The sequence below is a fragment of the Balaenoptera musculus genome, chromosome 12, assembly GCF_009873245.2.
Source record: "Balaenoptera musculus isolate JJ_BM4_2016_0621 chromosome 12, mBalMus1.pri.v3, whole genome shotgun sequence".
NCBI lineage: Eukaryota > Metazoa > Chordata > Mammalia > Artiodactyla > Balaenopteridae > Balaenoptera > Balaenoptera musculus.
Window position 1 is genome coordinate 57,450,246 of NC_045796.1, and position 21,423 is coordinate 57,471,668.

At 32.9% G+C, this 21,423-nt stretch overlaps 1 protein-coding gene across 4 annotated transcripts in view; it reads right to left on the reverse strand.

Moving 5' to 3' along the window:
• Window positions 1-21,423, reverse strand: part of GRIK2 (glutamate ionotropic receptor kainate type subunit 2) — a 633,079-nt gene that overhangs the window by 24,143 nt on the left and 587,513 nt on the right. For all 4 annotated transcript variants that reach the window (XM_036871504.1, XM_036871501.1, XM_036871502.1 and 1 more), the window contains exon 15: window positions 10,145-10,370. In XM_036871504.1, the coding sequence (XP_036727399.1) occupies window positions 10,145-10,370 (226 nt within the window). The remainder of the gene's footprint in view (window positions 1-10,144; window positions 10,371-21,423) is intronic.

Here is a 21,423-nt window from a genome sequence, read left to right on the forward strand (position 1 = left end):
AGAGGATAGAACTAAGTTCAAGATATCAGGGTCACGGTGGAATGGAGCCAAATATAAATGACACTGTTAATGTAGAAATAAGAGAAGAGAGATAAAAAACTATGAGGTAGAGACTATATGGATTTAGGGAGCAAAGGTATATAGATATCAAGTGTATGTACCACCAAGGACATTTAATATATAGTAATTTTTAAAGAAATTTTAAGTACTTATATTCAAAATCTATAACTGGCTTAAATTGGATAGAGGTTGTGGTTTTTTTTTCTTTGTTGTAGACGTTAAAATTCAAAGTGTTATGACCTCTATAGAAAAGTAATTTGAATGCATTCTACTTAAAGGAATATTTGTAGAGTCCTCAGGAGAAAATTTAAGTATCTAAGATCACAAAAGGAGATGGTTATATGAGGTACACAAAATGTATCAATAAAAAATTCAAATTATAGAGTATGTATTTTAGCCATTTGCCTTTTATTCATATTCTGAATATTCTTTGACTTATGTGAAAAAGGATAAGAAGGGCAAATGTTATCAGCACATGATGAAAAAGTAAACTATTTTCACTGGTTCTGACGTATTTCATACATATTAGTTAAAAGTGGCTGGTGAAGTAGATTTGTAGTCACATTTCTTCTCTGGGTATTAAATCATGTAACGCTGACACAAAATATGAAAATAGAAATAGTTTCATTCTAGAAACGCTGCTTTTCTTACAATTTTTCATCTGCATAATAATCTTTTGAAGAGCAATAAGAGTGGAAATGTGAGGAATACTTTACTATCGTGTCTTTTCCCAAGTCCAATATTAAACTTTAATGAATGAATTATAAAAGTTGGACCATTTTAAATAAAATCTTCAACCTACTTAATCTTCAAGAATCCCAAAATTGGGAGAGAGAATAACTTTTTCAGGAGAGTAAAGTACCCATCCTTTAAGGTAGAGCTCAAGTCCCTTATTCAATTTGGCCTAACTGAACTTTGGTCCTCAGTGAATTCTACCACTCTGAGACCCTACATTAAATAACAGACTACTTGTTTGTGTTCAATATTCTATTTTCTCTATTTGATGTTAAAGTTGTTTTTCCAAGTCTATCTCCTGAAGAAAGGGGATGATGCATATTTATATTTTATGTTCATTATTTTACAGATCCAAGCAGGTTGAAGAGTGATAAAATTTCTTATAGATTGACAAAATTAAAAGGAAACATACATGTCTTCAGAGATGATAATCTTCTCTGAATACGTCTTGGACTCTGTTTACTAAACACTCAGGAAATGTTCAGAGAAGGAAAAACTTTATTTAGATAATGCCCAACAATAGAAATTGTCTCATCTCTATAAAATAGATACCGATAACTTTCTAAGTAACCAGATCATGGTTATTTAAATACAATATACTGATTGGCTGATGATAAAATCCTGGTTGGGTTCCATAGGAAATGATTTCTAATTAGTTAAGAATGGATCATATTAACAATACATCTTACCTACAATACATTCAGTATTACTAAAAATATAAAGAATAGAGAGAAAAAGGGTAAGATGCAAATGACTTTAAAACCACAAATATATCATTTTACTTATTATAAAACATTTCTTCAGAACAGTCCTTCAGAATTATTTGTGGTGCATATGTTCTGATCCAATACTATAAATTTGATGTTTAAGCCTTACTGCAATCTAATTATGTAGACATGATTCTACCCATTTACCAATAAGAATGCTGAGTCTCTGGGAGGCATAGTAACTTCACTTAGGACACCTAGGACACTCAAGTGGAATTAAGATTTGTACATAAGTCATCTGTCTACAAAGGCCACATATTCTACACAGCATGATAAGAATATGCCTTTCACATGAGGGCCAGCAAATGCAAGGCATTCATCTTCAGAATTTAGTGCTTATACATTTCACCACTATGTTTTGACTATTTTTTCCCCAATACAAGTGATTCATTGATCTTACTTAGTCTTGCTAACCAAAGGATGACAGTCTGGCACAATCTGGCTAACTAATCTATAATGGAATTTGAACCCATGGCCTTGGAGTAATCACCACAAGACACAAACAAAATGAATTAATGTTCTAATGTTTGCATATAAAGTCTATCGGAACTCACTCTGTTTTCATGAGAATTATCTATTTATTCATTGTTTAGGTACCATTTCATCAGCATTTACAATATTCATGAAGGCTGCTCGCACTGGTGCTCACAATTCATCAAATTCCCTGTGGAAGCTTCCTAGATTCTAGCCTACAGAGTCTGTTGATGATGTCTGTGTAGCAGGCATAGCTTACTGAGACTCGTCTGTTTTCGGTGACATGAAACCTAGACTTTAACAAATATGCCAGGAAAATACAGCTTCTACAGGGGTAATTTGGTGCTTTTTTTGTTTGTTTAATTCAGGCTCTGAAAATTATTAGATCTCGATTTAGACTTGCAAAATTACTTCACCAGCATTAAAATTATGCTGCTTATGCAATGAAAAAAATAAAATGCATTTTAATGGAAGGTTTGACCTGCAGAAAGATGAATAATTTGCATCAATTTTTGTGCATTATGTTCAACTAATGAAGACAAATGTATTCATTCATTTCTGTAAAGCTGAAGAACTGAAGGCCGGCAATATTATGCATCTATAATGATGAATATTACAGTACTTATTATATGATGAATTGGGAATTCTAGAAATGGATGGTGAGCGAAACAGGGAAAAAACATGCATTTCATACTGATTTCTATTTTTATAAACACCAACATCTGCCTTAAATAAACAACATGTCTCCCTTAGTACCAATTCTACATCTCTCACTTCATCAAATAACAAGAAATGAAGAAGCAGTGAGATCTCATGCATTTAACATTAGAAAATAGAAGTGAAGAATGAAATTTCACATTGTTCATATGTCAGTGTGGTATCCTTCTACCATAAAGAGTCCATGATACAACCTATTGTAATATTTTTTACTTTAGGCTGATTATGTGTAAGGGCATTATAATGAGATAAAACTTACTTAAGAATTACTAATAGGGCTACAGCTATTTTGTATTCATTAATATAAAATATGTTGTAAAATAGTTTATAAAGGTAACATTAAAATCCAATTATGAAGCAAGAATGCATCTTATTTATAATTACATAAGTAAATATAATACAAGAAAAATGTATATACCAATTTTGTGTCTGATAAAATTGTCATTAAATTTAACCTTAGTATTATAAGGGATTTATAAATATACTCTTTACATTCATCTTTACTTCACCTCTACATTGCCTATTACATTCTTCATGTATTACACATATTTCAGTAGTTCTCTGACTATGATATAAGTAATTTAATTTGGACTTTGTTCACAGATATAATTATTCATGGACTGTTTGAAACCTACTACTGATTTAATCTCAGAAGTAAGATAAGGATACATAAGATTATAGAAAATTTTAGCATCTTGGATGATAGGCACAGACATGAGCAGAATTTCCTCCATCCCCTTTTCAGCTGACTCGTGCTCCCCATATGTTATTAAAGTTGGGAGGCACCAATAACTGAATGAAGTGTGCCACTAGCTCATTGTTAAAAACAGAAATAGTTTTAATGGGACCCTTCAGACACTTTACAATATTTCTACCAAATTGAACACAGCAAAGCAAAATAACACCAACTGGGCCTAATGGATTTTTTTCTAGATTGCTGTTTTCCTACCAGCTCATGGACTGCTGAGTCTGCCTAGTCCTCAAAGCGCCCTGTGCACTCAACATTCCAAAGACAGAAGCCAAGAAGGCTTTTAGTATGGGTGGTCAGAAGGGAGGCAAGGCAGCTGAAAATGCCATTAAGTAGAAACGCTCCCTGTTTGGCTAAAATAGATTATCACCTATGGTGAATTAAAAGGCAAGACTACATTTGCTCACACATTTTAAATATTCCTTCATGAAAACTGCTGTGATTTGCTTTTTTTGCTTTACCCCATCCAGTTGTTGTTTTTTAAAAATTCTAATGAATGAAAAGGAAGTTCAATTAACGTATTATGAGTAAGAACACCTACAATTTCAAAAATCTACCATACAGTAAATATCACATTAAAATAACATTGCTGCAGTCAGGAAAACTATGAAAGGGATTTAATGTCACCGCAAGCTTAATTAAACCAGCTTATGCTTATTTAGCATTTACCTTCACATCATTGTTGATTGCTCCACTAAGGTATTTTTGTGTAAACAGAGCTTCCCTAATTAAATAGCTTATATCTGAGTCATTCAGTGATTTCACAACAGTTTGGGCAGTAATCATCACACTCAGAGTGATGAATGGTGATGGCAGGCCCCTAGATGAATCACACAGGAGGAGGCCTAGCAGGTTAAAAGGACGCATGGACTTCTGGGGGAAAAAAGAAAAATATATATAATTTTTGAAATATTTCTGAATATTCACTCCAAAAGAGACATAGTATTTCTTTTTACCCTCCTGCACTTAACCACATACACCTCTATGACAATATCTAAAACTCTGAGCAACAATAAAAGCAAAGCAAAGGGAGTTCCTCTCCTTGATCACATTTGCAGTATTAATAAAGACAGAATTTTCATATCAGTTTATGGCTCCTGCAGGTATAAACTCAAAATCCTGGGTAATTTCTGGAACTGATCTAAATTTCCAGAACCTGAGCCTATATTGCTCTGCTTTGAATAGATTCATCTCCTTAACTCTTGTTGGGAAAAAGACTCAAATAACCTTTTCTTTTTCACACCTAAATGCATTATTTTTTATTTTTATTTTTTGGCTTATAATTAAACAAAATTTTAAAACTAAGTAAAAATGACATATTACCAAAAAATTGTCAATATGCTTGAAAAAGATGATATAAAAGGCAAATGCTAATTAACTAGTTGAGAAGTGCAGGTTATGATGGTGGTTGAAAATTTATGGTAAGTCAGAATCTCATTCAAATACTAGAGTTGCACGTCATTGCATTTATTAATGACTAAGTAATAATTCATGAAAGCCATATTTTTGGCAGAGCTATGACATAGTAAATCATAAATTACTGCCTGAAGTTTTTTTCTCAGACATATTTGAGGGGGTAAAGTGTGAAATGCCTCTCTCTAGATTATACTTCTTTGATGAAGTTATATGAGTTAAGACTTACTCATAATGTATTGGAGTCTCAAAATCATTTTAATTTTATACTATGTTATGAGTGAATAAAATATAATTTACTAAAGTTAAGAACTTAATATTATCAAGTCAAACAGAAGAAAACTATCTGAACAAAAGAAACAAAAATTATATTGCAATACCTACAGGTGAGTGATTTGAATATTCATCCCTTTAAATTTAAATTATTATGTTCAAATTTATCTCATTCAGAATTAGGCTAAAAACAAAATGTATGTTAAATGCATTAAGCAACTTTTAGTAACGAGACATTTTAATAAATTTAAATTCAATATTATTTGGCAATGAAAATAAAGAAGAATATGGTAAAATATTCTTCCTAGTCTATAATTTTGCTATGTCAAAGTATTATTAGATGCTTTGAATTTTTATTAATATGTACTGATAATTTTACATTAAAAGTCCAAGAAAGTCCTATAAAAGAAATTTATCATGTGCCATTACCTAATTTTTAAAAATTCATTTTAATGAAAACACTAATTTATTACACTATCATTCCAAGCTAACTACACACTATGAAGAAATGATTCCACTTAGATATATAATTCAACTTGATTTCTTAAGTTTCTCATGCAAGTGACCTTGCCTGTATCAATGACTATTTTCTGCAATAACTACGCTTTCTTCAGAAGGCAAAAGTTGATCTGATCAGCTGAGTTGAACAGATAGGAAAAAAAAAAATCTACACCCTAAGGCTTATAGTTTAATTTGTTTTGTTCTCTCATATATAAGATAAGCTTAAAATGAGAAGAAACAGAAATTCCAAATGCTGTGCTCAGTATTTTCCTTCATTTAAAAAGTTACATTTAAAAAGTTATATAGTTTATACATTCATTAATATTTTGAATTGTTTTATATTTTCCTTATAAGTCAATATCTTTCAGTAAACAGTGTCAGGGGTAGGGAGAAAACAAAAATTGCTATTTGTATGGTTCCAAGAAACTGTAACAGCTTCCCTAGAACTGATTTAACTGTTATCTTTCTTTTTTTAAATAGCTTTCACATCTGAAATATCTCAGGGATTTTTTGAGAATTATATAATATACTATTTTGATTTATTTGTAACAAGCATTTCCTCAAAGCAAAACAATATGATAAGAGACATTCCTGGTACACTGGTACATTGTATTTACAACACAAACAAGCAAACAAACCAAAAAACCCCATCAAGTTAAGGTTGTATATTAAGTATGTCAAATTTCTTTATTCTAGAAATTTTGAAATTATGAGTGCTATTATGTAACTAATATTAATGAAGAATATCTGTGCTATACTCTAAAGTCCTCAAACATCCTCCCCAAATCTTATCCAATTCTCACTACCCTCAGTCACTCTGGTTTGTTTAATGAGGTCATCGCATTGAGTAATGTAAGATACCATGCCGATCTTTAGCTCCAAAAGTTATTTGTTTTCTCTATTTATAAATCTTGCTGCACCATCGTATTTTCATATGTAGAGTTCATTTGTTGAACAAATAATTGAGGGTCCACAGAGTGCAGGCACTATTGTTGTGTGGGCTTACAACAACAAACAGACAAAAATCTCTGCCCTCTTTCCACTCAATGTAAAGCAAAAGAGGAGGGTAAGGATACACAGAAATCTCACTCCTTCCAGAAACAACACTGAAAAATGCATTTATTTTCTTCAGCTCTTTCCAAATGAAACTGTGAGGCAATGGGAAGCTATCAAATCACTGCTTCCATTCCTCTCATAAGTGTTTAAGAAGGTGTTTGATTTTTAAAATTTGTTTGAAAACATCAACTAATCATATTTCTCCACGTAGTTTCTAGCCCACTTTAAATCAAACTCTGGGACTCTGTCAAGTATATTACCTGAAACATTACTATAAGTTTAGCATTAAATAGACCTTAGGTGTTCCTAGTCTCACCCTGTAATTTTACTAATTAAAAAAAAAAGAAAGAAATTTAGAAGCTATAAATTTCATGTCACTTGTCTAAGATCATATTAAGTGACAAGGCTAAATCTAGAATATCAGTGTGCAAAATACTACATGATGATACCTTACAGCATATTATCAGCCTCTTTTCTAAAACATAAATTTGTTCATATAACTTTTCATAAATGAGTACAAGTACGCTTGAAAAGTTATCGAAGTTACTCATCACAAATTCCAAATAAATGGTACATCAACTCATGAAGTTGTTGAGTTCTTTAGGTAATTCTTAGTGAGGCAAACAGCCATATGGGATCTAACTATGGAGCATGCCAGGATTTGAACACTCCATCAACACAAAACTGTGGCAATAAACTCAATCCTTACTGTGAATATAAGTATAATTTAAAGCATTTTGAAAAGAAGTGCTTCTTAAGCTATAATTATGAGAACTCAAACATTTTTATATATAAGAATTAATTAGAAAACTTCTGAATTAATATATACATTGGCATAATAATGGCAAAGCTTTGGATGGCCTTTCCCTGGTGCAAACAATAAAGGGGGTTCATTTTGTGTAGAGAATTTTAAAACAATAATAGCAACAACTGTCACCCGGCACTGGCAAGTCAAAACATGTCAAAAGTAAAATATTCCTCTCTTGAAAATATCTTTTGTTCATCCAGGTTCTAAACAATTACTATTGAGTTTTAACAGCCCAACTCTTATTGAGTTTTGAATTAGCATCTATTTATTTCTTATTCTTTAATAAACATTGTACTCCACTTGGAAACTAATTTGGAGAATTCTCATACAGCTCACTCCCCCAAGATATGTGAGCTCAGCTACACTTGCAAATTTTTGGAGCAAGAACTTAAGGTTCTTGTTTTGTTTTGCTTTGCTTTCACAGTGACTGTGCTATCATTATTTTGAGTCTACTATATAATTGCAGGAATACGTAATGTTACAGGAGCGAATGTCTCAAAATTCTCTCAAAGCCAGTTCGAACTATTTTGAGCTATAATGAATTTGAGTAAACTTTACCTAATATGAAAGAATTTAATCTTGAAGTTTTTGAAGTCATTATGGTGGAAAATTTTTGGACTTCCTAGACATTTGAAAGTTGTTAGAAATGATCCCAAAGAAACAAAGACATGGACACTATTGCAATTTCTGGAATTTATCATGAAATGGGATTTTTATGAATCTGTGCCCAACTTTCTAACTATGGTATACATGTTAGCTCATTTGAAAGAAACTTTTCAAAATTAAAAGTAATAAAATTATGAATGAGGATACATGGACAAATATGACTATACCATTTATTAAACACAAATACATGAAGATCTGTTTTGACAAAGTCATTAAAAATTTGCAGAAGTTAAGGCTCAAAAAAATTATAGTGTCATTATTCATTACTGTATAGCCAGTGAGTAGCTGTAAGTGCTTTCCCCTTTCTTTAAAAAAAAAAAAATTGATGTAATAAAAACATGTTAATCTGTTATTTTTTTTCTTTGCATACAGTATGTTTCCTGTTTCTGCTATAACAAATTACCACAAATTGAGTGGCTTAAAATAACACAAATTCATTATCCCATAGTTCTATAGGTCAGAAGTCCTAAAAGTGAGGTATCTGCAGGGCTGCATTCCTTCCGTGGCCTCCAGGAAAGAATTTGTTTCCTTGCCTCCTAAACTAACTTCTAAAGGTCCTCTGTATTGCTAGGCTGTGGTCCTTTCCTCCATCTTCAGTTCACCAAGTAACATTTTCAAATCAATCTCTCTCTCTCTCTCTTCCTCCCCTTCCCTGCCATGGTGTCCCCCCACCCCAGGATTTATATATTGAAACCTAATCCCCAGTATAATGGTATTTGGAGGTGGGGTCCCTGGGGTATGATTGGGTCAAGAGGGTGGAGCCCTCATGAATGAGATTAGTGCTCCTTATTTAAGGGACTCAAGATAGATTCCTTGTTCCTTCCCGGTCTATTAACCAAGAAGCAGCTTCTCATCAGACACCAAATCTGTTGGTACCTTGATCTTGGACTTCCAGCTTCCAAAACTGTGAGAAATCAATTTCTGTTGTTTTTACAGCACCCAATCTCTGGTGTTTTGTTACGGCAGCCCAGGTGGACTAGCACATTCTTTCTCTTACTACTTCTGTTGCGATATCTTCTTAATTGTGACACTTGTGCTTCCTTCTTTTAAGGACCTTTTCGATTACACTGGACCCACCTGGTTAATCCAGGATAATCTCCCCATTTTAAGATCCTTAACTTAATCACATCTGCAAAGTCCCTTTTGTCATAAAAGGTAATAAATTCATATGTTCTCAGGATTAGGCCATGGACATTTTGGGGGAGCCATTTTTATGCCCATGACATGTACATATATACTGTAGTATGTATTTATACATTTATTAATCATATAAATGTATATACATGTTCATATACATTATACATACATATGAAGCTCAATAAATGAAAATTTTCATTGTCTTTTGTGGCAATTATTATTATTTCATTCCATGATTATTATTGAAAAGAATTTTGTCATATAGAAGAAAGAGAATGTTAAAACTAATCAATCCTAGTGTAAAATATTCTAGGTATGTTACTGGTAAATAGTCTGCTATTCCTCTTAAATAAACATATACCTCTTGTAAATAAAATAATTATTCACAGTAACCATTTGTGGCTCATTCTTTTAGTTAACTAAGTCAAATACTATATTCATAAGCCACCAATCTGAAAAAATAATGTTGCAAAACCTTTATTCATAGAAACTTTTTTTAAGTGTAAGATTGAGAAGGTCCTTTGCGGGGGAGGTGTTGTGGATGTTTTCAACACTGATACAGTAAAAATGTCTACTGACCATTTGGTAGAAATCAATTTTCCTTTTGTTACTTACTCCTTTAGAAGCAGATGTCCAAATATCTTCCTGACTTTATACAGTCTCAGAACATGGCAAGATACATGTGTTTGAAGCAAGATTCCTAACGGCATATGGAGGCACTGTTTTCCTTCCCTTTTCACAGCAACTAAGATTAATGAACAAAGAACAAGTGGCTGACATGAAGCCTACCCATGGGGGTGCCGACGCCATAACCTTTGGAGTCTATGAGGCCGCCAATCTGTGTCAGGTTACAGTTCCTCTGAGTGACAAACTCAATGGTTGTTGACTCCATTAGGAAAGCATAATCGGAGGTGAGGACTCTCTGGATTCCTTCTTCATTACTTTTGACGAGCACGGACTGCCTCCTGCTACTCATAAAGGCCCACATTTTGTCATATGTGGAGATTTTTGATTTCTGGGGAAAAACAAAATAGATAAGAAAGACATTTCTTAGTTTCCACATGATCCTACAATATTTAGATGAAATTGACCATACTTAGTTTGCTCATCGTACCTTACAACTGTATTAGTAATAACACTGATACTAAGCCACAAAAAAATCAAAATCTGTATAAAAACATTTCTCATAGCAATTCCTCATCGTATTTCCAGGTATAGAGCAGATTTATTTAACAAATGTATAAAAAATGTCCTGATGTTCAAAAGTTCACAACTAGTAAATCATAGGAGGCAATAAAAAAGAGAAAATAAACAAGATTAATAAGGACTGTTTTTTGTGTTTGTATCTCACATGAATATCTCGTGTGTACAATTTTATCCTTCAACATTACTCTAACATCAAATTTGGAAGATGCAGACACTGGACACTAAGAGGTTTTTTTTTTTTTTCCCCCGAATTCATAAGACAGATGTTACATTATCCCCCAAGGATACATACAGATATAGGTTGAAGAGATGAGAGGAATTTGTTACAAATAAGGATATTACAAATAAGAATGACTACATTTCTGCTAAGACACAATCTGGACACCACAGAACTTCTTTTAACCTGCTCAGGACAACAGGAAATCAATCATTCAGGTCTTACTAACTAACGATTCCTGGACCAAGAAAATAGAAGAGCTTTTACATCCAACCGGAAATTCTCAGTAGGGCTTCAGTGCGATCTATTGCTAAAGGAAAGAAATGGGTTTTGTTCAGAAGGCACTGGTAAAACATAAACAGGAAAAAGGTTAGCATCTGCTTATGGAAAGCTCGTCTGTGAAACCTTTACCTTAGTTTAATTCTTATACAATCACAAAAAATAATACTGCAACTATAAACACAAGAAGGACATTCACCATACTGGTTGCTCTGTCATGAAAACTCAAAACTATTTTCAAATAAATAGATATGCAATCTTTTGCAGCTTAAGTGTGCATTTAGTCCTAAATGTGCCAGGACATAAATGTGATATTACTCCTTCCACTAAAAGGTAGGTACACAGTAATATTTAGAAAAATTCTGGCACTATTTCAATGATAAAATGCGAAGAAAAACCTTAATTTGGGGGGGAAAAATACCTACAGGTTCAATAAGTGCTTTATAAAAACAAGTAGCTTTAGAGCTAAGAAAGGGCAGATGTGTAAACCTTTGCTCTCCAGTGAACACTAAAACATGCTAAAAGGTCAGTGGCTCAAAATGGGAAAGAAGGCAGCTAGAACCCCCAGAATAAGATTGATATGATTACAAATTTGGGCAGCTATGGAGGCATGTCAGTTGTTTTCAAGTAAAATAATCAAATGTTAGGAGTAGAAAAGGGAAATGAAAGGAATAATTAAGGCTATGAGGAGATTCTTACTGGAATAATTAAGACCAATAGTGAGATTTTGCAAAGATGCATCTGGCTATCCAAATTAGTAACATAATAGGATAGCTAGAACAAGTTCATTTCCTTTCAAAGGTAAAGAATTTTTCTCCTAATGTTTTGGATTAAGTGAGGCCAAAATACAAAATAGAATCAAAGTCAGAGCTCACCTGCAGATTAAAGAGATTTTATGTAAAAAATAAACTTGGATACAGTTTTTGATTTAGTGAATCTGTGACTGATAATAAACACAATCCAAAAATGTAATACTAAAAATTTATGTAATCAAAACTTCATGCTCATTACTTGACAATTTAAAATGTAACATCTTTAATGGAGAGTGATAGTGTAATATCATAACATGGGTGTACTCATTGAAGCCAAAAATCAAGCAGAGATAAAAAGTGTATAAAAAGTTATTCTTACTTGTATTGGTCATAAATCTCCTAAATTCTCTGCTTTATTTTAGTCATAGGAATATTAGCAATGAATACATTTTATTGCTTTAGTTACATGATTTTCAATGCATGATAACATGTTCCATCACTGAAGAGTTAATTTAAATAAAAACTTGAGGACTAGTAATTTTGTCTGAAACAAAGGGAGAATATAATGTTTACAATGGCACTAATCATTTAAATAGTATAATTACGTCTTTCTCTTTTTTAATATTAAAAGTAGAAAATTTTAGTTTAAACATTATGCAACACAATTTAAAAGAAGAGAATTACATTTTTAACAGTACATGAATGTATCCATTATTAATATTTTGCTGTGGTTAATGAAGTAAACACATCAATCTTTTTTAACAGAACCCACACCCAACAAACTAAGATATATTTCTAATATATTCTTTACAAATGTATAGTTTAATTTTACATTAATGTGAAATTTAGTATTATTTTACATTTGAAGTGTCTAATCTACAATACTGACCTTCCACTGACAAAATAAGGATTTTACAAAATATATTTTTATATAAAATTCTTGGAACACTTTACTGCACTGATTTTTATTTCTATGAGAATTTCCTAGAAGGTACTATTTATATTCATTTTGAAACTAATCATTTCCTATCTTTTTAAAAAAATTTTTATTGGAGTATGGTAGATTTACAATGTTGTGTTAGTTTCAGGTGTACAGCAAAGTGAATCAGTTACACATATACATATATCCACTCCTTTGTAGATTCTTTTCCCATATAGACCATTACAGAATATTGAGTAGAGTTCCCTGTGCTATACAGTAGGTCCTTATTAGTTAATCATTTCCTACCTTCCATTATTACTTAAGTATCTCTTATTGATATACTTCTGATTTTCTGTAATCTATTGTCTATGATTTTTGTACAGGTTCACTCATCTTTCCTGTCTGCAGAAAATATAAGTATTTCTATTGTTCCTATATGGCATAATAGGTTTAGATAGAAAAGTTACCCAAATTGTTTTGTTTCTCATAATAAAAATAAAAACCCAAATAAGAAATATTTCAATTCAGAAATATTGACTACTTGCTGCTCACACACATTCTGTATGGCTTGCTTGCTTGTTTTGCTGTCATTCTTTAACCACAATTTCCATCTGAGCACAGTTATCTCTCAATTATGGCTGTGAAACACAACGCTGTGTAGAAAAGATATGGGAAGTAAGATTAAAAGCCATTACTACCTTTGTAGCCTGCATGTGTGTATGTGTGCGGTATGTAATGCCATTCAACTCTTAAACAACTTCTATAGAAAGTTGAAATAGAAAACTAATGTATAGCATTGCCTGGTAATTTTATTACTTTTATCATTTTCAGTAGTGAAGATGGTATAGTGCATCACTGGTTTAAAAACACAAGGTCTGAACAACATGAATTTTACTGAAACCCTTAAATTTAAAGCAGCTAAGATGGCTTATAAAATATTTGAAGAAAGTATCTGAACAAACTCTTAGGCTGAATATGAAGATTACGAGGCTTTTTTCTCTATAAATCTGGCCACTCATAAATACTTGATTATCTATACTTAACTAATATATAGATAAGTTCTGAATAATGTAGGCCTGAGCCAGAAGTAATGATCACTAATTCTACATCTCTTATTAATGGAAGATATGTCCTTATGCAAGCCAGTTAATCTCTTAATTCCAGTTTACATAATAGTCAAATATCTTTGCTAAACTTACAGGGTTTTTGTGAGGATCATATAAGACACTACATGTAAACACACTATGCAGTAGTAAGACATTTTTGTAACTCCAATTATTTTTTAAAAAGAGAGCATACTACTCCCAAGTGCTTGTGTTTTATTTTTCTTAAAAAACACCGAGTATTCTGGCAAAGATGGAAGGTTGAATATCATCTTTGAACACATGTTCTCTCCTATGGCATGAAACCACAAGGCAAAAGAGAAATGGATAGGGTGCAACAAAAACAAAATTTTAGAAGCTGGAAAGCAGATAGATGAATTGTAACTGAGCTAACCAACATTTAGGACCCCCTTCTCCCCTGTAAAAGTTTCTGTGATTGGCATCTCTACATCCTTCTCAAAGCCAGAATGATCAAACGTCTAACAAAAGTAGAATTTATTGAAAAAATGTCTTAAAAACAACTATCTCTGAGCAGCTTGGTGACTGCTCCATCCCACCCAAGCAAAGGACTAGAGGTTTTATTCTCTGGGAAGTAAACAAGAGTACACTGGAGGAAGTTGAGCTACGGGGGCCCATACTGAAACCAGAAGGAAGAGGTTGGAGTCTACAGCCAATGTTGAGACCAGTCAGCATTCTGTCTGTTTTGGTTCTTTGAATTCCTCCAAGAAGATTTTTTTAAGCAAAACTGAACTGCTCTAAAGAGATAATAATAATATTAGTAACAATAATAATAGTAATAATAGCAGTTAGTACATATAATAGCATGTACCAAACATTATTCTAAATTATTTATACATATTAAAATTTTTTAAGTTTTACAAGATTCCTATTAGGTGGTAGTATTTTTGTCCCCATTCTAAAATTAGAAAACCAAAACACAGAGTGCTTAATAATATGCTTAAATCCATGTGGCCTCTTCCTAGCAAAACCAGGAATCAAACATGGGCAGATTAGCTACCAAGTTCATAGTCTTAATTATTGTACTATATCAACTGCATCTAAAGGCACATATCATGGATTTCCAACAAAACAACCCACTATATCACCCTAAAGTGAAGCTCATAGTTTTTCACCCTTAACTAAGCACCCAGAGCTTGCAGTGAGTCTCTAACCTAAATTATAAACACCAAAACAAATAAAATGGCATAAATGTCCTCAGAGAGGTAAAAGATGCTGCACAAATGCAAAGAAAAAAATTTAAATGGACTCTGTTGAAAGAAAATACATTCAGAGAACAAACACATATTAAAAATCTGATATCAAAAATGGAAACCTCAAGTGAAATGTAGAATAAAAGAGAATTTAAAACACTGCAATTGGCTTGACCTCTAATTTCAGAATATTTATAGTAAATACATGTGGAATTATACTGAGATGATACTCTAAGATCTAATGTGTAAGGAGGAAATAAGAAGCCTCAGCTAGTTTTATTTCTAATAAAATAGAAAATTGTTGAACATTTTCAAGGTAAAATAGACTGTAGGATCTCTAAGGTTAAAATCCATAGGTAGAAGCTGTATAAGTTAAAGTTTAGGAATAAGAACTCATTTAAGGTCAGTAAGCAGGTATTTAAAATTAATAATCAAATATTTGTATGCTGAGTGTGAAAGTTTATGTAAACTTATTTAGAAGTAAGGATATACCGAGTTGCAATGTGAACTAAAGATCATAGGTGGAAGGTGCGGCATGTTGAAAGAACGACCTGTATAGTATGTTCTGCTGAATCTCCTGTTAGACTAAGGTTAGTTTCATTCGGTGAAGTAGCTACTGATCATTGCCAAGGGACATGATAAAATTGTGGATGGAGACTGAGCTGCTGAGCTAAACGTGCACAGTCTTTGAAGGTCCTCTAGCCACAGGGATACGGAGAAGTGAGGACCTACCTAGAACACCAGAAAAGACTCAGGAATTGGGACACAGCTTGGCCCTGAGCATCACTGTTGCCAAATTCATTAGGAAAGACATAGCAGAAGAATGTATTATTTAAGAGAAATAAGAAAAATGAAAGTCAGGTAATAAACTAAGCATCCAAAAATATAATTTTCTGTACGGGAAGAATTGAGATAATGGCAAATTAGGGCATAGAAGAGAAACTATTCAGATAGAGTGTAGCCAAGTTAAAAAAAATATTGAATTAGTGAAAAAAAAAAGAATATCTTGTTTCACTCCTTTACTTCACAAATGAGAAAACTAAGGCTACTTGATAAGAAAAAACTGTTAGCAGTGAAGGTAGACTTTGTAAAGAGTAAAATGCTGATAGGATTTATGACATCATGGTTTTAAAGAAGAATTTTAATTCCATAACAAGACAATAATTTCTTTGGCAAAAATGAAAAACATTCCTAAGTATTATCATTACAGTTAGGCTGTACATAGTAATATAAAGTCACGCAAATAAATTAAATCAAGTCTCAGAGATATTGTTTGAAGTGAATATTAAAATCAAAGCACTGTAAAGGAAAAGCATATTTAAAATGTTTGAAATAAAATCGTCTTATTTTCTCACACAACCCACCCCGCCGCTCTAAATACTGGAATAAATTTCTTTCTTTTGTGTGTGTCCCATATTAAAGACACTTTTCCTTCTGTGTTACATCAGACAGATTTAGGATGTCAATGTTTAGCAGTGTTTATTTTATCAAAATGCTGAGGCTTGTAAGTTGATTTGGTTTTTGCTACATCAGCACAAAACCAATAAAACTAGTTCATAAGGCACTGTATTTTTATAATAGCAGTTTTCATGGGCTATGAAACATCAACAGAAGGATAAAAGAAAAAATTCTTGTCAAGAATAAACTTACAAAGAATAAGAAATACAACACTTTTTAAAAATTCACAGATGCCAAACAATTGTGTGCTTTACAAAGAGCATTCAGTATACTTAAAATATTTTAAACATATAGCTAATGATTCCAAATTTAAGGATACATAGCTTTAGTTTCTGATAGAACTCAAAATAAAGTTTGCAACCTGAAATTACCTGGCTCTTTGAAGATCTCCAATATCTAATGGGTTTAAGGTAACATTTTTCCTGAGCATTTTAGAGAGAGATTTTTAGAACAGGTAAGATATTGATACAAGGATAGTGCTTTGAAATTTTGTTTCTATCCCATCTAAAATGCTATGAAAGCCAATAAAGTAAGGGTTACTCTTGTACCATTGGAGCAGATCTTTTATTGTAAGCAACATATTTTACAAATTCAAAAAGCCATTTAAAAAAAAAATCTTTGATTTAAATTCTTTAGTACTCAAATGAATTCTCCCCACTCACTTTGATTGCTGTCAAATACAAATTAAAATTTAGAAACCATCTTGTGTTCATTGGACCTATTTTTATAAACCTGTCAGATACCCTAAAAATGATAAGAAAATATTTGCTAGACCTCTGGAAGTTAATTTAAAATTAACTTTTTAAGTGTGTTCTAGAGGAAAGCTTATTTTCTTGAATAAGAGGGAAAAATCTTTAATATTAATCTTGTTTGAACTATCATAACCACAAAGCATCAACAGTACAAAGAAACTCCAGTACTATTTTGTAATATTTTTTTTTACATAATATTTGAAGCATTGACTACAACTCAGATTTTTTAAAAAGTTTATCAAGTAGTGCAACACCTAAAACATCTTGAAGTAACTTTTAAAAAGACTTTATTTATGTTAAGAACCCATTTATTTTTATTTAAAAAATAAACATTCATGAAAAAATATTTTCTCACCTAAACCACAATGTGTGGCAGAATTAGTTGAACTCTGGTGTATGGATGAAAGTGGTGAAATTACTAAAAGAAGAGGCAGTAATTTCTGATGATTTTTCATAATTACCAAAGTAAATTTGGTGTCATTGGTACTTACTCAAATCATTCCTTTTCAATAAATTCCACATTACCAATTTGGTTTCTAATATTAACTTAAATATTTGGTTATAAGTGCTATAATAACATTTATTATTCTGTTATGAAAAAGTCACATGTAATCATTCCTAATATGTGCTTTGAAAAAGCCCATACCAAGGGAGACCTTGGTAAAGGAGAATTTGGCTGAGATTTGCATTTTAATTTTTTATTACAGTAAATAAATTACCAACAACAGTGGAACATATGTGCTAGGTAAGAACAGCTGAGCCCTATCTGGACTCATCTGACCTTGGTCACTAGGAAATTAGAGTTAATTCAGGAAAACAGGACTGAAGCCATATGTGGTTCATATCAAAGGTGGATCTGAGGCTAGTGCAGTGATCTGAAAGCATTTGGTTGTTAGCAAACCTGTCAGTCCTTGGAATAATTCTGGCAGTTTTATCTTGAAGCATCTGCAATCTCTTAAAACAGGATATTTGAAGAGAAAGACAATGAAAGAGAATTGCTCTTCTCATCGTTACGGAGAGCTAACAGAGGAATAAGAGAGAGAATTATGACTGAGCATAATAGGATGGGCAGCAAGTTTAAAGTGATTTGGTGCAGCTAAAGGCAGTTATCCTTTTGAGGCAGTTGAGCCAGGATTTGATAGTTCATTCTGCACTATTCAGAATCCCTACTGATGATTCTTCTGGTCATTGCATTTTATTCTTTAAATGAGATATCTTGAAATTTCCTGGTCAAATATTTTCTTTTCTTATAAATAATAGTAATCAGCAATATAGTTTACTATCATTTGGTCAAATTTAAATAAAATTAGGAAACTTGACTTCACTGGGTCAATGGAGGACCTTGAACCACAATTTCTTGGCCATATCTAACAAAATGCTTCCCTAACAATTTCAAAGAAATGTTATGAGGAATAAATGAGAAAATTCATATAAAGTCACTTCAACAAGCTATAAAGCTCTCTAAAGATATCAGGATTTTATTCTTATTGCAAATTTTATGTGATCCATCAGTGGAGAAACATAGTAACTCTCTACTAGGACTGCAGCATATAACTACTATATTCTTATATCTCTGCCTTTACCTTTAGAATAATTTATAATTTATAGGAACATGGAAACATTCACCTGCTTACCCATTCACTCACTTGTTCTTTCATATTTATTGAGCACCAGCTTGGTGTAAAGGACCATGCCAGGCACTATGCATGTAGAGGTTAGACCAAAACAAAGCATGGCCCCTGTCTTAGCAAAGCTTAATGTCCCATAAATACAGGAAAAGTAAACTAAGAATTACGAAATGGTGTGATAAATGCCTTGACAAGGGACAGATGAGGTGTAACCTAAATTGATGAAGGGATGTATGACAGGAAGTCAGAGGAAATAATTCCTTTTCCTTTAGGATTCAAATCAATTACAGTTTTGCTGGGTCTCTCACTCCTTTCTAATTGAAACTCTGAACTATAAATAGGCGTGGGGGAAAAAAATCCTCAACATTTGAAACTCTTAAAAGAATCATTGTTCTCACTTTCAGCCAGTACCCTTTCCAGGATTTCTAAACTCTTCTGGGAGATGATGCAAACCTCATCAAAATATTTTAAGAATGATGTTTAGATACATAATGTTTGCATTGCTGTAACCTTATATACATCAAAATATACACAAAATGGATACTTTGTTTCTAAATAGTAAATAAATGACCTTAGTTGGCCTACGGAGGAGAGAGAAACAGTTTTAACCACTTCGCCATCCATTGGCTGAACATGCATACTTAATCACGATAACCATGAATTTAATATGTATAAGGTAATTGCATCAATGATTATATAAATCACTAACCTGAGGTACATTTTTTTCTGGCCACACCATGCGGCTTATGGGATCTTAGTTCCCCGACAAGGGATCCAACCTGGGCGCATGGCAGTGAAAGCACTGAGTCCTAACCACTGGACTACCAGGGAAGTCCCTGAGGCACGTCTTAAGTAGAAGAGCCACATCTGACCTAGGCGCTTGAACTTGCCATTTTCTCTAGCTCGACTGTACTTCCCTTGCATATCTGTATGCCTCACACCTTTTCCTCCTTCTGATCTTTGGTCAAACATCGCCTTTCCAAAGGGACTACCACTATTTACTCTATTTATAATTCCACTTCCAATGTAACACAGATATGCCTCCTGCTTTATTGTTATCCATAGCACTTAACAACTATGTAGTATATTACATATTTCCTATTTTTATTTATATATCTGTTCAGTTCCTATCTCCCTTTGCTGTGAGATAAACTGCATGAAGATGGAGATTTTTGCCCTGTTTTGTTCATCATTATAGCACCTCTACTTAGAATAGTGCCTAGTGTACAGTGCGTACCAGTAGCTATTTATTGAATAAATGAGCTAAAAAAATAAGTAAATGAATAAATGTGTACAACAGAATTATTTCTCTTGTGCTAGAATTTAGAAGACAGCAATATTAGTCTCAGCTCTGGTGTTACCAAGCTAAGTGATATTTCATGAGTAATTTCATATCTCTAGAACTCAGTTTGCTCATCTGCAGAATAAATGGGTTAAACCATACAAATTCTATGGTATCATCCACCAGATATAGTCTATATAATTTTACATATTTAGAAGAATAGGCACGTTTACTTTTTTCATATTCTGTTCATGGCTTAATTTAATAAGGAAAAGAATACCACTGGCCTAGTTTTGAAGCAAAGCGTAAAGAAATCCACATCACTGTACTGAATAAATAATTTTCAACACTATTTCAATGTTAAAGTGTAGCTTTAATGTGTAAATGAAAAATACTAGAATGTATTTCACATTCTACATATCTCAGGGATGGGAAGTAAATTAGTGTCCTCTTTGTTCTTTTCCCACTTTTAGATCATCACTGTCCCACCCCTTTTGGAAAACAAATCAAGGTATAAACCTTTGTTCTGTTAAGACTCATGCCATACAAACTTACTACCTGATTCCTCTTACTACAGTCTCCTATTCATTTTCTGGTTATGTCATCATTCTTAAAAAACTGTAGTGCCCAAATGTTGGTTTCTATCAGTGATGAACTAGTAAATGTTTAACAATTTGGCTCTCTGGACTTCTCTGGTGGTGCAGTGGTTAAGAATCCGCCTGCCAATGCAGGGGACACGGGTTAGATCCCTGGTCTGGGAAGATCCTACATGCCGCGGAGCCCTAGAGCCCGCGAGCCACAACTACTGAAGCCCGCGCACCTAGAGCCTGTGCTCTGCAACAAGAGAAGCCACTGCAATGAGAAGCCCACGCACCACAACAAAGAGTAGCCCCCATTCACGGAAACTAGAGAAAGCCCACACGCAGCGACGAAGACCCAACACAGCCAGAAATAAAAATAAATAAGTAAATAAATTTATGTATTAAAAAACAGTTCAGTTTGGCTCTCTGGAAAAGTGGAAAAGCCAGATTTGTAGCGTTTCCTGGTTTTTATGGTTTAAATATTCCCACTCTCACCATTTGAAACTATGGACTTGATACCAACAAAACTAGGAAATTCTTAAAAATATAACTCCTGCAAGTCAATATAAGCCAGCTCCAATATACCCCTTCTTCTCCTTCACCCAAAGTCCTGAGTGATTTCTCAGTTATTTGACCATCATTTCCAATCATTTTCTTACTAGCACCTCATTCACCCG